The sequence below is a fragment of the Boleophthalmus pectinirostris genome, unplaced genomic scaffold, assembly GCF_026225935.1.
Source record: "Boleophthalmus pectinirostris isolate CB_2022bp ecotype Guang Dong unplaced genomic scaffold, ASM2622593v1 HiC_scaffold_7, whole genome shotgun sequence".
NCBI classification, from domain to species: Eukaryota; Metazoa; Chordata; class Actinopteri; order Gobiiformes; family Gobiidae; genus Boleophthalmus; species Boleophthalmus pectinirostris.
The window spans coordinates 26,483,987-26,501,967 of NW_026571473.1; the positions used below are offsets into that span (position 1 = coordinate 26,483,987).

Here is a 17,981-nt window from a genome sequence, read left to right on the forward strand (position 1 = left end):
GAGAGACATAGTCCCTCCAGCGTGTCCTGGGTCTTCCCCGGTGCCTCCTCCCGGTGGGACATGCCCAGAATACCTCCCCAGGGAGGCGCCCAGGAGGCATCCAGAACAGATGCCCGAGCCACCTCAACTGGCTCCTCTCGACGTGGAGGAGCAGCGGCTCTATTCTGAGCTCCTCCAGTGTGAGTGAGATCCTCACCCTATCTCTAAGGGAGCGCCCAGCCACCCTGCGGAGGAAACTCATTTCGAGCGCTTGTATCTGTGAATTCGTCCTTTTGGTCACTATCCAGAGCTCATGACCATAGGTGAGAGTAGGAACGAAGACTGACCGGTAAAATCTCTTCACCACAATGGTCTGATACAGCGACCACATCACTGCAGACGCTGCACCGATCCGCCTGTCTCAACAAGAATATACAATGTTTATGAGTGAAACAAAAGTGTCAGTCAAACAAAACCCAAATCTAAGTATGTTTTTGATGAGAAAACAACATTATAACAGATCAGAAAATAGCGTAATATGGGCCCTTTTAGTTTATGACAAATTGCTTTTAATGGTTGAGGGGGGGTTTGCTGGGGGGGGTTTGCAATGAAAAACTCTGAGCGGGCTTGCATCTCCACAAACCTGACTCTTATTTTGTCTGGACGAGGGCTACAATCTCCCACAGTATTGCATAAAACGTATCCAGCTCCATGAAGATTTTTCTGAAAGTATGGTTTTAACTTTCTGTTTCCATGGAATCCTGCAGGAAACATGCCACCTCCACAAAGTTACACACTGTACCTTTAATGCGTGTGGCCTTCAGCGGAGCCCTCATCTGTTTTGACCTGGTTTAAAACATTAGAAAACAAGAAATCAAGACACATAGCGGATGCCTTAAAAAATCTATATACACGCCGTTTGCCAACATCAGCCATCCCTGACTCTAACCATTGTAAACACATCCATAGAAACCTAATGACTTTCCTGCGTGCATTCCTCCACAGCCCCCACCCACCAGCAGACAGCCTCTTGTAAATTCCATGCAATTAGTAGCCTTAGAGTACACAGAGACATCCATTTGATTTTAACCTCCTCTGTCCAATTAACAAAATGTAGGTTGGAAAATAAATGGCATAAGCCTAAGCAAATTAATTATGTGTCCACCAAGCTGTTCGGGGGCGTGCTCTGGGCTGCAGATAGGAGCGAGAACACAGCGCCATATGGGCCAGTGACAGAGGAGAGGGGCCGGGGTCGCAGTGGGCCAAGCCTGATATACTCGCAGTACAATTACTCTAGTATATTTAGGCAAACTTGGGCAACTTTGAGAATGAGCAGGTTTATTGTATCAAAGTCGATTGTTTTTAGTAAGACTATGAATTACAAACTGGTCTATTTTCTAAATTTTATGTTGCAAAATAGTGAGTGATAGATTTTATTTTATTTTTTTTCCCAAGATGTTTTTTTGTAGCGGAGAGGACGCCAATTGCTTGTCACCATGGAGAAGTACACAGCATCTCACTGAATTTATTTTATTCTATGTATTTTTGGCATTTTATGGCTAAACATGCCTTCAAAAACATGCATTCTTACTGTGAGTGGGGTCGCCTCTCCACGGATATGACACCTAACTTGTCTCTAAGCGCAATGTCACACTGTGAAAATTCCAGACAAAGCGATTTCATCTCCATGGAGACAAGCAGGTGGCATATCCTCCACCGAAGTTACATACTGCACCTTTAATATTCACGTTTAATGTTTTAAGACTTAAACTTATTTGCTTAGTAATTTATAAATTATTCAGCTTCCTCGGATTTTTCAAGTCATACTTACACGATAGATTTTCAGTAAAGTGATAGTATGGAACTTTTTGTGGGTGGAAAATCACCTACACGATTCCATGGATATAGAAAATTAAAATCAGACTTGGGAACATTCTTCATGGAGATATAGTGTACATTTTATGTCACACTCTGAAAGATTGCAGCCAAATGAATAACATTTCAATGGAGAGTCACGTTTGTGGAGATGCGAGCCCGCTCACAGTAAGGACACATGTTTTTCAGTGCTATAAAAACAATCTATACTGAAAAAAACTTTTATTTTAGTTGTTATTTTGGCTTGTTTATATACTGGGGCATTAGTACTTACTTTAAAAACGTAGTAATAGTATTAGTATAAATCAGTATTAGTAATTTTATCTTGAGTTTGTTGTAGTCCCAAGTGGCAAAGGAATAACATGTCAGTGGAGAATCAGGTTTGTGGAGATGCAAGCCCCCTCACAGTAAGGACATGTTTTTCAGTGCTATGAAAAAAAAAACATCCATACTGATTTTTTTTTTTAGTTGCTATTTTGGCTTGTTTATATAATGGGCTACTTAATGTAGTAATAGTATTAGACAGAGGTGGGACCAAGTCTTTGTTTAGCAAGTCTCAAATAAGTCTCAAGTCTTTGACCGCAAGTCCGAATCAATTCCCAAGTCAAATACAGGAAAGTCCGAGTCGAGTCTTGAGTCACAGGCCCATAAGTCCAAGTCAAGTCCAAGTCGTCTGCTTTGAGCTTCAAGTCATTTCAAGTCTTTAAACCAAAGCACCAAATATAGCTTAGATTTTTTAAATTTATATGAATTTCAAACTAAACTGTAGTTAAAAAGTCATGATATATTTATATATGAGTATTTATAGTTTATATAAGAGTTGTAGAAATTAATTTTGTAATTTTTTTCTTTGTAAATTTAAATTTAAAAGATCTTTGTGTGAATCATTACAGTCAGAATGGAAAGAATTCAGATTCAAAAGTGCTTCTCAAGTCTTCTCAAGTCCCAAGTCAGTGACCTTCAAGTCCAAATCGAGTCCCAAGTCTTAGTCCATTTTAGCAAGTCAAGTCTCAAGTCCTGAAAATAGTGACTCAAGTCTGACTTGAGTCTAAGTCACAACTTGCAAGTCCCCAACTCTGGTATTAGTATAAATCAGTATTAGTAATTTTCATCTTGAGTTTTTTTGTCGTATCATCCATAATCTGTGTGAAAAGTTTTTATGACAAGTGATTTTCTCCACTCTAAGATAATATAGTTTCTTCTTCGTGAATGTTATTTTTATATTACCAATCTAAAATCAAATTGGTTTCACTAAATGAACCTTCAGACTTGTCCGCTATTGAAGATTCACTGAACAGCACATGTTTCCTTCCCTCTTTGAACTTTTAAAACTCTCCAAACTTCAGACTCTCCAAACTCATCTTCTGTCTACAGGCCTTTTGCAGCACAATGTGGTCACTGACGCCATCTAGAGGCCGCAGTTAAAAGCGCAGACATATGGTGGGACTTGATGCCAGTAACCTAATTCCCCGTGAATACCGGGCTGAGGACATGTAGTCACACTCAAATAATTAACATACATTTAAATGAATTGTCCAAATCCTAATCCTTTGTTTAGGCCTTATTTCATAAACAATCCTGAGAACTGCAATTTCACTGTAATCCTAATCAGATTGAACACAGTTGTCATATTCCCAGGCGCTAGTTCTCACACTTTAGAAAAACACAGTGATGCAGATTAACAGAACAGGGATAAACTAAGGAAAAGGCTAAGTTACATGTCAGATCTGTGGAGAGGCAACCCCGCTCACAGTAAATACGCATGTTATTCAAGGTATTTTGTTGCAATACATGATCTTTAATTAAATAAATGCAATATGGACAAGATCAGTGTTACAATTTGCGATGAATAAATGATGTTTATTGCCGTGTGTAATCTCAAAACTGTCCTTTTCGCTCGGTATAGTTACTTTGAAATGTTTATGATAGAAAAATGAGCAACAAATAATTATTTTGTGATGCCAGTGTATTGACAAGGATGTTTTAGACAACAGGCAAGGTACTAGAGTTGGGAACTTCAAGGTTAATTCTGTACTATGGAGCATTCAAGTAAAGCAATAACATTTCTGTGGCAGTGAAGTGACCGTCTACAAGAAAAGTTACATTGTGCATCTTTGAGACTAACAGCTACTGACAAGTGGACAAATGTGCAGGAAAATGTGTTTGATTAATGTTTTGGTTTAGAGTTGCATTCAGGCCTCACATTACGACGCTCCAAGTCCAAATTAGTGTTGATTTTGATACCAAGGAATAGAGTCTATGCTCAATATCGATTCCAATACCACGATGATAATAAAACACTATTTAGACATTAGTACTTTCTTCCATAGTGGTCCATGGGCGTATACTAGTCCATGTGTTGTTATACTTCAAGATCATTCTAAATCTATTCAGAAAAGGTTCATTTCTGTCCTGTAAAAGTGATTTTTTTTTTGTATCGGTACTTGCACATAAGAGTGTCTAGTTTTGATCCTGGTTTTAGTATTTATCTGATTTACAATACTTTTGATAAGCCTGGTTCAAATCCCAGAGAGAATAGGACTTCTTTGTCATATTTGCATGTTTTCTGAATGAAACTGCATCCACTTTTTCAACACCAACTTCACCTCTTCTTTCACCACATCATTCATACACGTCCCCGGATTTTCCTCAAGGCCTCCAACATCTTAGCCTCTGCATTACTCACTAGCACTAACTAGGGTTGCCAAAAGTATTGAAAATCAGATACTAAATCAATACTAAAACTAGTGTTGAATCTAGAAAGTCATTTGAGTAAGTATTGATACAAAAAAGCCACATTCACAGGACAGAAATATTTCCTGAATAGCTTTAGAATGATCTTGAGCTTTATCTGAAGTATGAAACCACAAAAACTAGCAGTGTTGGGAAGGTTACTTTTTAAAATGTATTCCCCTACAGATTACAGATTACATGCCACAAAATGTAGTTTGTAATGGAATCCATTAAATTACTTAAAATGAGTAATGTAATCTGAATACTTTGGATTACTTGGTTTGCTGTAGAGCAGCAAAGACGAGGATATCTTCACATAAGATGGTTTGTCTGCTAAAAGAAAATAAAAAGCCCAGACTTTACCCAACCAAATTAAAAATATTATTGATAGAAGAGGAGGAGGAGACACGTCCGCACAGCATGGTTTAGTCCTGTTAAATCCTGTTAAATCCTGTTTTAGTCCTAGTTTAGTCCTGTTTTAGTCCTACTTTAGTCCTGGTTTAGTCCTAGTTTAGTCCTGGTTTAGTCCTGTTTTAGTCCTGGTTTAGTACTGATTTAGTCCTGGTTTAGTCCTGTTTTAGTCCTACTTTAGTCCTGGTTTAGTCCTGGTTTAGTCCTGGTTTAGTCCTGTTTTAGTCCTACTTTAGTCCTGGTTTAGTCCTGGTTTAGTCCTGTTAAATCCTGTTTTAGTCCTATTTTAGTCCTGTTTTAGTCCTACTTTAGTCCTGGTTTAGTCCTAGTTTAGTCCTGGTTTAGTCCTGTTTTAGTCCTGGTTTAGTTCTGATTTAATCCTGGTTTAGTCCTGGTTTAGTCCTGTTTTAGTCCTACTTTAGTCCTGGTTTAGTCCTATTTTAGTCCTATTTTAGTCCTGTTTTAGTCCTGTTTTAGTCCTGGTTTAGTCCTGGTTTAGTCCTATTTTAGTCCTGGTTTAATCCTGGTTTAGTCCTCTTTTAGTCTTGGTTTTAGCCCTGGTTTTAGCCCTGGTTTTAGACCTGGTTTTAGACCTAGTTTAGTGTCCGGCAATAAATGGAATTACCTAAGGGGAAAAAAAAAAAAAAAAAAAAAAGGGATATATCCCAAAATGTGAAAACAGGAAAATACCGCTGTGTAATCCATTTATTTCAACAATTACCACTCATTCAAACAGTAACTGTAACCGAATACAGTTACTCATAATCAGTATTCTGATTACATAACTCTGGTACAGACTACTGTGCAGACTATGGACATGGACATGGACCATACCTGGACAACTGAGGAATTTTACAGATATAAGGTCACATGGTAATATAAAAGAAAGTTCTATGACATCTATTGTCTAAAAAGAGTTTTATTATCATTGGGGAATAATTATTGAGTATTGAGTCTATTCCTTAATGTCAAACTGAATTAGAATGTTTTGTATCATGGCAAAACTAGTATTAACTTCTATTTTTTAAGGCTGTCCTCATATCCAACATTGTGCTGCACGTGCTTGCTCTTTCTCTTGGCCCACGGAATGCCAAAACATGCTATAACATGTACTAATACAAGAATGGTCACTAAGTTCTTAAATCAGGTGTACATTGTCTCCCCCAAGTGGTTGAACAATTAAGTGCCAAAAATGAGAATAGTCGAATTTATCTGACCAAAGGCGTTATAGACAAACCTGAAATAAGAACCACAAAATCCAACGTTCTTCAGTAGTTTTCCATGGAAAATTTGGAGTCATGGGCAGCGGTCTTCTCACAGGGATAAGACAATACACAAGTCCTTTTTTCAGACACAACACCAAGTTTATATACATCTCTTAGATATTGTTGTGATGTTGCAAAGCCATGACATCTCCTGTTCTGTTCACCCTGACTTACAGTTAAAGTTTTAACCGTCTTTTGGGTCCTTAAATAACTATCCAACCTGTTCTCACAGACATGCTCATATTTTGGCATCAAGTTCATACTCTTATATTAGGAAAAAGTCAAGAAAACAGATTAAATAGGAAGATTTCTTTATAATCGTAAGAAGAAAACTGCAAATGTAAAATGGTCAATGATCTGAAAGTCTCTAAAGTAAATAGTTTAAATTACAGCATGTCTCAAAAAAATAATACCAGAAACCCACAAAAGTGAGTTTCCATCTGATTGTTGGTCGTTACAATCAAACCTCTCCACCTCCAACACCACTGCATTATGTTTTGTCTTCTTAGTTTCTGACAAGTTTAGAGAAGATTCTTAAGAATGACTTCAGCAGCATCTATAGTGCTGTCTTTCTGCAATTACAAAAAATAAAATAAAAATACAAGTTTTAAAGTGAAGGCAAAAAATTACATTGTAAAGACACAAAATATAAAAGTTGTACCTTAATAAAGCAAAAACGAATGTATTTCTCAAAATCTTTTTTCAATTCATTCCCCACAAATGTTGTTGCCGGCATTGGTGCCAATTTCTAAAAAAGGAAAAATGTTCCAAACTGAAACTGCACAGAACAAACTGTTTATAACTAAAAGAGTGGATAAACTGGCATCTAAATCTTATCACTTTTTTAGCATTAACTATACAGAAGTTTTAATGAATCACCATAAATACATTAGCGTTGTCACAGTACGAGATTTTCAAATTTGATTACAATATTAAAGAAAAGGCCACAGTCCCCCGATCTAAAACATACCTTTTCTTTGATCATCCATTTCACAAATTTGATGTCATAAAATTCATCCTCCATATGAGATAGGTCCACGTCTGCATTTAACAAGTACACAAAGTCAGCCCTGAGCATGTGATTAATATTGCCTCACAATGCATTTTTTATTATAAGGAGAACACCTTAAAAATCATAATAACAGAGAAAAATGGCATGTAAGCTCCATCTTCAGGGAATGCCAGGTTCATTTTCCAATCCCTTATTTTGTGCATGACTTTTATTTTATAATATTTCAGTTTTACTATTATTACTTTGTTATGTCGCGCCAGTATCACCAAAACAAATCTTTAGTTTGTGAATTTTGTTCACTGACAATGGTTATAAAGTATTGTGCTAAACTCACTGAGAGGAGAGACATCCACGAGCATGAAGTACCCCCCCTCTGGCAGGACGGGTGTCATCCCCGCAGCCTGCACGATGGAGGCCATGCGGTCCCTCTTGTCCTGGAGCTCCTCTGCCAGAGAGCTGAAGTAACAGTCAGGCTGCCCCATCAGAGCACAGTCGCGCAGCAGACCCTGGGCTACAGCCTCCTGAACACAACAGGTCAATACAGAGTGGATCAGAGACACTCCAGATGTATGACTAAACCCGGACATACACTGTGTGATATTTTCAATCGCCCCAGCTCAAACTGTACAACCTAATCGCAGGATTTAAAAGTTAACAGCTCGTGGAACTACTTCAACAGTGCAAAACCCTCACGAGAGAACTGGATTTTGTGACCTAAGATTGCCGATCGGGAGCTGGTCGTGAGGTATTAATCGGTTCTCGGTACCCCTGTATACTACACGAAGCCACGCGATTGAGCCAAAACTCGGCCTGATCCTAAAAATGGTCACACAAATGAAAAATCAGCTAAAAATCACACAGTGTACACCTGGCTTAAGCGCAATAAGAAACTGATGGTACACTTTACACTCATGTTGGGTTGTTGTAGGTTATTTAAAGCTTTGAATGAGTTCAGTTCAGTTATTTTATTTGAGCAAAATTAAATACTATGATATCAACATGAGATAACACATTGTGCTACATTACAATTATGTGTAAAAAGGAGAAGGAAGAAGTGTAAATTTATAAACTCCTACCCCTCTCACACTGTAAATATTGACAGCTGTGACTAACTAAGTGCTATTAGTAAATTAGGTTGGCGGTTTGTTCCCAGCTCCCTTAGATAAATACTGTCATTGTGTTCTTAGGCAAGACGGTTAACCAACCTCGCTTCAGTGTTTATCTTCACTGGTGTAAGAGGAGGAAAAGTACTATACACTACACATGCATAAACTACAACATTGTGTAACACTGTTTAAATCTTGAATCTAAGCAAGTCATTGTTAATCATGAATCTGAAACTTAACAACTGCATAAAGAAAATGAATGTGAAAATGAAAATGAATATACTTAGTAGATCATGACAACGCTCTGAGAAACAGCTCCAAGCTTTATTTCATGTCCCTGGAGATGGAGAGATGTCGACATAATGGATCAAATGTTAGACAGAAGCTGTGTTACCTGTAGAGGAGTAGGACAGGAGTATGCAGTGTGCTCCATCACAGTCTGCAGGTGCTTGACCAGGTGCTCCGGCCCGATGGACCAGCCAAGCTATAAGTACAAACACAAAACAACATGATAAAATAACATGTAAACAACAAGCAAGATGTATTTAGAGTCGATTAGGTTTCTTCACCCTCCATCCTGTGATGCCAAACGTTTTCCCAGCACTGCCAATTGTAATAGTTCTTTCCCACATCCCTGGTAAGGTGGCTGTAAAAATACAATTTAATTGAGAAACAATCTTTCTGGAAACTAAATTCACATTGGATTACCGATCTTGATGTGCTGGTGTCCTTTGTAGATGAGCCATTCATAAACCTCATCACTGAAGCACAGAGTGTCATGTTTGATACAGAGGTCTGCGATCATCTGCAGCTCCTCTCTGGTGAACACCTGCAGGAGTGCACATACACACTTGAGGACATGTACTGCTTAAAGTGCATATATATATATATAGTACACATTTCACTAAAAGGTAAATAACATCATTGAGTGACTGTGAGATGACATCACTATCACATTTTGATAAAAATTATGATACCGCTTCACGATTACAATATTGTAATATTTCAATTTTCCATTGAATTCGACTGTAAATGACTCCCCTAGCTGAATACTTTACTTATCACTTCTGCAGTATGTACAATTAACCACAAAATGCCAAAGCGTCTCTTAGTAACACTTCTACATGAAGTTATTTTTAACCCAAAAACTTAAATCTTTCACTATAACCTACTGTACATACTATAATCTATGTACCAACATTTCACTTTAACTCCATGAATCTTTCCCTTTAAGACAGATTTTCACAGCTGACACTGGTTTAACTGACCGTATGAGCGGAGACCACCAAACTCCATGTCCTTGGGTAATCTGCTGCTTCATTTCTATGTCAAAAATGCTCTACCTGAGCGCAGGTGATAAGGCACTGGACTTGAGCTCTCACGAAGAGATTGAATCCCACTCAGCACCTACATTTGAACCTCTTTATTACCCAGCATGCCATGTTCTACACAGCTGGCACCAGTTCAACGTGACTGTGTGAGCAGAGAAACCTACTTCAAACAAAACGCTTTGAGAGTTTTGTGCGATTTGTAAGCTGTAAGATGGTGGTGACATGTCTGGGACACCTAAGGTCACTGGTTCAAGACCCAACTCTGCCATTTTCACATCATCACACTACAGTCTACAATATAACTGGACTCATTCTGTCCAGAGTAGATAGATTTAAGAATTTTCCTTGTTACTTCAACATATTCCACTTTTTTATCTATTTGTAAATATTACAAATTCAAATAAATGAACATAAAAATTCAGCTTGTTTTGAGAATATTGAAGTAAACAACAACACAGTGGTTGGCTGCTTTTGTGGCTAGTCTTCATGTGAAACTGCACTTTGAGACCTTAAAGTCTCTCTCACTCTTTCTCTAAAAATAAAATTATTTATTATTCTGACAATGATTTGCACTGTACCTTCCCAATAGGATTGTTGGGTGTGTTTATTATAATGGCCTTTGTCTTTGAGGTAAATTTACTAGAAAGCTCCTCTGGGTCAAGATACCAGTCAGCACTAGTGATGCTCTTCTTTCCGGGTTTCTAGAAGGAAAATAAATAAATAATAAATAAATTGAACAGTTTATTATCATTATCAACATCAATTCAAATTACAGCTAAAATCCTGGGAAAACAGTGGATAACTCACAAGACGTAGTGGTATCATGACAGGTTTCGCACCTGCCATCTGGACCATAGGCTCGTAGCAGATAAAGAAAGGTTCTATTATAATTACCTGATCAGACAATAAAAATTATAAATCAATGAAATTAAGATGTTTCATTAACTGAATTCATGTTTTACCTCATCTCCCTCCTCTACCAGGCCCAGTATCGTACAGAACAAGGAGCCATAGCCCCCCACAGTCACCAGGACGTCTTTGAAAGGGTCTATAGCTCTCCCATAGACTTTCCCGTACACCTGAGACAAAGCCTTCACCAGAGCGGGATGGCCCTACACCAACAGGAACAAGGGTGGTTAGAGGTGCAAAAAACAATTTAGATAAGTCTGAATTACTATGGAGCATTCAAGACAAAGCAATCTTCATGGAGACAAGCTAGAGACAGGCCCTCCATCAGAAAACACATACATAGTTACATAGTGCAACTTTTTTTCACAAAGCTAAAAAAAAGTTGTTCGCTGCTAAAACTCGAGTCTAAATGAAGTAAATGAGCTGTTATGATGCGCACATGTCCATGACACCGCGACACCGACACCCATACGTAAATTTCCCATTCATTTTTCCCATAGACTTTCCGGGAAAAAACATAAAATAAATAAAAAGTGAAGCCAGAGTGGACTCTAAAGTGGGTGCAACTGTTCCACTTCATTAGAGTTGCTATGTTTTTAAATATATATAATAATACGGTATCGTCACAGTATAAACCTCGATATTTATTGCGATATCATGGGAAAGCTCATGATATGGTTGGGAGGCTCACGATTAGGAATGTAACAATATCCAAATCTCTCAGTACAATATTTTCACAATATATATCTCACTACTTATTCCTCTTAAAATGCCTTGACAAGACTTAATCCAAAGAACAAAAACTTTAAAGTGCTTAGAACTATTATTTCTTCATGTAGTCTGCATTGAAATGGAGCAAAGGATCATGACCCTCTGTCGTTTTTGCTGCACCATAACTCTTAAGCAAATGGATATACTGTGATGGCCCACGATATTATTGTGAAAACTTTGATAATAATAAAATAATAATAATATGAGATCATGAGGTTTCTTACAGACACTCTGGTGTACTGGTGGATGTGATCTACAGCTGATGCTTTGGCCAGAGCCTCTTTGACATACGGAGGAGGGGGCAGGTCTGGAAATCCCTCTCCCAGGTTCACTACGGAAGGATCTGCTGCCATTGAAGAAAAGACCACCCTGAAACAATCCACAGTGGATCAGACAGGAGCCAAGTTTGTGAATCTATTCAACATATATACAATGGGGAAAACTACTTACCACATATTTTTGTCCAGTCCCTCAATTCTTTTAGTGTTTGAGTGTTTTGTTGCCATTTTGTTCTGCAAAATATAATCATATTAAATTGCTATAACAGTAGGTACCGTATTTTTTCGAACTATAAGTCGCACTTTTTTTCATGGTTTGGGTGGTCCTGCGACTTATATATTAAAATTTTCAGACTTAAGAGGGCGCTCTAAGCTCGTGTGTCAGTATCAAGTACTACTTTTACTCCTGTACTACTGTCACTTCACACTCTACTGCGCATGCCTCCTGTACAAAGAGCCGCTGTCTTACTGCAAATAGTGAAATATTCTGCTGAAAATGGTAATCCAGCAGCAGAAAAATGTATGGAGTGAGTGAGAAACTTGTGAGGGACTGGCAGAAAGCCGGGATGGAGAACACAGCTTTACGGCAACCTGGAGGATGCACCATGCAACTTTCCTGGAAGTCACTGGATGGATCGACAAAGCCTGAACTTCAATGACAACTGAAGCCATCCTGTCGGGATTCAGAAAGGCTGGAATAATTCTAACTGAAACTGATGCTGAGTCTGACGACAGCTACACAGAAGAGGAAGTGGCACTCCGTTTATGTCATGGATCTACGACTCATCTCCGGAGGTCGCACAGAAGTGACACCGAGGAAGAAGTGGCTTTAGTGATTTGGAGTGAGATCATGAGTTTGGTAAACTTATGTTCTGTTGTTTATGCTATAATTATCTGAATAACTGTTCATATGTTACGTTAACATACTAATGCCTATTCAGCCTGTAATAGGCAAGCCTATAACTTGCCTTTCAAGATGAAATGTTGGTTCCTGGTCTCTGATTTTACAAAATACATTTCCCCAAAAAGTGCGACTTATAGTCCGGTGCCACTTATATATGTTTTTTTCTTCTTCTTTGCACATTTTTTGGCTGATGCGACATACTCCAGAGCGACTTATAGTCTGGAAAATACAGTAGATATGGAGGGCAGAGGCTCTATAGGAGATTCACAGTTTTAAAAGATATATGATATATAACAGAAAACACAGAAATGTTTTAACTTTTCCATAAATGGTTAGGGATTGGATACACATAACCATATTAATCTTATGGTTTGAAGTGCTTTCAACTGGCAACACTCACATCTTTGGAGCGGAATGGCGGCAACGCTTTCTGAAGTCATTGAGAAAACACTTTCATTTTGTTTATTTGTTCTTACAGAGAACATTTTGTGCCAGTTTACTTTAACCATAAACTGGCTCAACAAATTTCAAAGCAAAATCCACCACATAATTCAGACTTGTACTTCACCTCAATTTCCAAGCATAGAGTACAGACTTCTATAGAATATTGTGATCATGTCAGTATAGAGGTTTGGGCATTGAAAATGAAGGTTAACCGAAGTAATTGCATGTTGAATGTCGGCCTGTGTGCGTGCTCCTCATGTGTGTCAGTGTGTGACCCTGTGCTGCTTGGTCAGATCAGAACCTTCAAACATCTGCAACGCTACGGTAACAGCCAATATAACAACATTAATCCAGTTTGAATCGAGAGAGCGAGAGTTATCCTCACATGTGTCTGTTTACATCCACATTGGGGTGAATTTTATTTATTATTAGTAGAAGTAGTATTTTTAATAGATCTATGGTGAAGCTGCAGATTAGTGATAGTGACTGTACTTCCTGTGTACATTATCTCCAACCTTCTGTGTATTAAAATCATGTATCTGAAGTACTGCACCACATTTCACAAATAATAGTAACACAGTTTTGGCAACATCTAATCTAGAAGAGCAGTATTCTGAGCTCTGCAGACATAATCCTGCAGCAGTCTTTGCGATCGGAGATTTAAAATCACATAAGATTCCCCCTGCGTCTGGAGTGCGCTTTTTGTCAGAATAATCCTGGAGTGTGTAGCGGTCTTAAGTCTATATAGTAATTATCGCGACAGGCATACTTGTGTAACAGGGTGGTTAGCAGGGACTATTTTTTTTCGTCCTACTGTAAGGCGTCCGTGAATTCGTCCGCCTGTGCGTCGCTCTGCGTGGCTCTGCGTCGCTCTGCGTGGCTCCTGGCGTCACTGATTAGAAAAGGTGCGCACGCCGTGGGGGGGCAGTCGGGGCTCGTGGCTCGTGAAGGCGGCGAGTGAGTTGTCTGGAGCAGGCGGTGGTCACGGCAGCCGCTCCTAACGCCCACCCTTCCTCTTCTAAAACTTTCGATTGCCACTGTTGCTTGATTCTTGCTCTTTATTCTTCATTCTTATTCTTAGTGTTGATTTTTTGTTGATGAAAGTTGTGGGACAGTAGCTGAGGTCTTGGAGGGAAGTGCAATGCAAGGTTAGGTCTTACGGTTAGCGCAAGTCACTGTAGCCCAGCTAGACCCCGTACACAAGCATTTTTAATATCTCGAACTCTATGCACTTTAATGTAACAAAGCCTATCTCAGCATTCATGCACAGCATTCATGCACAGCATTCATGTTTACGCAGCTCTGATACTTTATCTTATTGTAAATGCAGGTTTTAACTAGTGGTTTGTTTTTCATTAATGCTCGGTTTGTGATTACTAATTTGATCTGTTGTGCTTCAGTTAGGGGTGGGTTGAATCCTGCATTTATGATGGTTGAGCGGTTTGTAGTTGTGTACCAAAAAGGCAACAAGAAAATGAAATAGTTTTTAAATGTCTAGAAGATTAAATAAAGATTCATGACTTTTATACTACTTTGCCCTTGTCCCTTTTTATGCCAGAACAAAGTTTCTGCGAGTAGTTAATAAGGGGACCACTCGGTGGGGAACACCTGAATACAGGAGAATAAAGATTACATGCACAAATCACCCTAAACACAACTTGAGGGTAAATAAAAAGAGGAAATTACTATATCTCCAAAAAGTTTAATTCACATAGTAGATTAAATAATATAAGAACTCACCTGTGACGAACCAAACCTTCTGCAGATGTGGTCTGAACTAAACGGGATGTGAATTTCCTGAAGGCCAAGGCTTATCTCACCACGCCCATCCCTCTCATCCCATCTGCAAATATAAAAGAGTAAATCAACAAAAATATACCCTGTGTTTGATTATCCTTCTGAAACAGTTTTCCGAGGAAGTTGCCTAGCGACACACGTGACACACCCCTTTTCCTGGGACAGCGTAAATTGGACCTCTGTGGCGGAAAAAGTAGACCAAGTGTGGCAAGACCGGCTTTGAGGGTCTAGGCTGCGGGTGCTCTTACCTGGCGTTCCACACCTCTGCTGTTTTTTTGCTGTGTTTTGTTTGCTGTGTTTTGTTTGCTGTGTTTTGTTTGCTGTGTGCTGTTTTGCTGTGTTCTGTTTTGTTGTACCTCTGCTTCACATTTGCTTTGTTTAGTTTTACATCTGTTTCACATTTGCTTTGTTTTGTTTTACGTCTGTTTTGCTGTTTTGTTTTGCTTCAGTTTTGCTTCGGGTTTTGGGGTTTTGTTTTGCATTTTCAATATTGTGCACTCGTTCTCCCACTGTAGTGTTTTACTGTTTGCTGATTTTTATGGATGTAGCTACTTTTAAACCACTTAAATCTGTCTTTTAAAATAGAAAGAAATAAAGATTTGTGTAAATGATGGAACCTGGCTCTCTCTCCCTTAATGATATGCTTACCTGTGTGCCTTACGTTTAGATTTCATTTCCCCAAACTAGATTTGGGGTGGCATTGTTGCAGCAACTCATCATAAAACTTAACATTTCCCGGAGTGATGAACCCCTCGGTTGCCACACAAGGATTGTGAGTCAGAATCCAAGATGGTTACACCCACTGTGACGTGTAAATATGAAGCGTTTTCATTGTGTTTGGAGACTTTGGTGATTTAAATGACAATTTCAGTCACTTGTACTCTGCCTATGGGTGTGGTAACTGCAATGCGTTATTTTATGACTTGTTGCTGTCATTTCAAAGTAATTTGTTACATTACAATATTACTGCATTTAAAATCTAAGGCATTACACGACTATTGCAACACTTTAAGTTACTCTCACCAAAATAACTGCGAAGATGCTGAACTTTTGCACCGTATAAGGACTGAATCAGGACTAAACCAGGACTGAACCCCAGGACTAAACCAAAACTGAACCAGAACTAAAACAGAACTGAACCAGGACTAAAACAGAACTGAACCAGGACTAAACCAGGACTGAACCCTAAGACTGAACCAGGAATAAACCAGGTCTAAACCAGGACTAAACCAAAACTGAACCAGAACTGAACCAGGACTAAACCAGAGCTGAACCAGGACTGAACCAGGACTAAACTAGGCCTAAACAAGAACTGAACTGAGGAGTAAACCAGGACCAAACTAGGTCTAAACCAGGACTGAACCAGGACCAAACTAGGTCTAAACCAGGACTGAACCAGGACCAAACTAGGTCTAAACCAGGTCTAAACTAGGTCTAAACCAGGACTGAACCAGGACCAAACTAGGTCTAAACCAGGACTGAACCAGGACCAAACTAGGTCTAAACCAGGTCTAAACCAGGACTAAACTAGGACTAAACCAGAGCTGAACCAGGACTGAACCAGGTCTAAACTAGGACTAAACCAGGACCAAGCCAGGATTAATCTTGGACTAGAACTTGGGCGTGATCGGGCATCAACTATGATTAACCCCGTGGAGCATGGAGTTCTGCACTGGTCCTTTCGCCCGCAGTCACCTGACAGTCTATGCGGGCGCATCTCCAGCGTTTCATCGCTGCTGATATCGCGGTGATTTTAGCGAAATTGTATGAAGAAAACAAAAAACCCACCACTTCAATCCAGGTTAAAAATGCACTGTAACGCACCTTACTGACATTTGTACAGAGTAAAATATAAAAAATATTTTCGCTGTAATGCCTTACATTAGCTACTGCGTTATAGGAAAACGCAATGGATTACAGTAATTTGTTACTTTTATAATAATTTGTTTTTGTTTAGTTTTTTTTACACCATGCACATTAAAGGAGCATTGTGTAAATTTTCTGGTGGTGAGTCTCTCAAATGCTTTTCTCTGTGGAGTTGTTATTGCTTTAAACCTGTTAAACCTTTCTGTCTTCATGGAGACCAAACCAGACCAAGTTACAGGTCAAATCTGTGGAGAGGCGACCCCGCTCACAGTCAGAATGTCTGTTTTTCTAGGTATTTTTGAGCTATAAAACCACCTTAAATTGAATAAATGTAAGGCAGAGCTGTTTAATGTCATACTATGGAACATTCCTGGCAGAGCAATTATATATCCATAGAAACAAGCAGATGATAGACCCCCAACCAAAAAGTTACATTTACACCTTTTAAAGTGTGAAAAAAAAGGTTGGAATTCTTTATCCGTCACGTGGGCTTTGTCTCCCCCAAGTGGCTGAATGATTAAATGCATCATGAATAGTAGTTAATCCATGAGGCCTTTTGTCACAGACTTTTTTTTTTTTTTTACTATAAAACAAAATGAAATTAGAGCACTTGTTTTTGAAAGTTATAAGATCAATTTTGACCATAAAATCCAACTTCTTCTGTAGTTTTCCAGTTCATCTTAGACAGAGCTGAGCCAATACAAAAGTCCTTTTCAGACTGATTGAACACTCATGTCGTTTCTACAGAACTCTAATTCTTACCCTGATGTTGCAAAAACCTTGCTAAGCTATTACATGTTTTAGTCACTCAAGTTTAAAGGTGCATTGTGTAACTTTTCTGATGGAGGGTCTGTCAAAGACTCTGTGAAGATGTTTTTTCTTTGTCTGGGATGTTTTACAGTATGGTATTAAACCTGTCTATTTTTATGGAGACCAAACCAGACCAAGTGGCAGGTCAGATCTGTGGAGAGGCAACCCCACACAGTCAGAATGCCTGTTTTTCTTGGTATTTTTGAGCTATAAAACCACATGTAATTGAATAAATGTAAGGTAGAGCTGTTTAATGTCACACTGTGGAATATTCCAGGCAGATAGAAAGTGAGACAAAGCCTGCACACTTACTAACAAACTACATTTAATGAAAGACAATGTGGATCTTGATCCACTGATTGAAAGGTTGTGCAGTTTGGGAGTAAGTGTGCAGGCTTTGTCTCACTTTCTACGTTCACTGTAATAGCCTTCCACCTGTGATGTGACATATCCATGGAAACAAGCAGGTGACAGACCCCCAAAAAGTTAC

General features: G+C 38.8%; 1 protein-coding gene across 1 annotated transcript; it reads right to left on the reverse strand.

Annotated features, from left to right (window-relative positions):
* Nucleotides 1-6,784: 6,784 nt before the first annotated feature.
* Nucleotides 6,785-14,886, reverse strand: LOC110154910 (kynurenine--oxoglutarate transaminase 3-like). The gene is made up of 13 exons (XM_020918957.2): nt 14,759-14,886; nt 11,843-11,904; nt 11,617-11,761; nt 10,675-10,824; nt 10,520-10,606; nt 10,291-10,413; nt 9,090-9,210; nt 8,951-9,027; nt 8,776-8,865; nt 7,610-7,796; nt 7,234-7,304; nt 6,925-7,011; nt 6,785-6,835 (listed from the first exon to the last, which is right to left on the reverse strand). Exons 2-13 carry the CDS (start codon nt 11,896-11,898, stop codon nt 6,785-6,787), a joined length of 1,245 nt encoding a protein of 414 aa, XP_020774616.2. The 5' UTR covers nt 11,899-11,904; nt 14,759-14,886.
* Nucleotides 14,887-17,981: the final 3,095 nt, after the last annotated feature.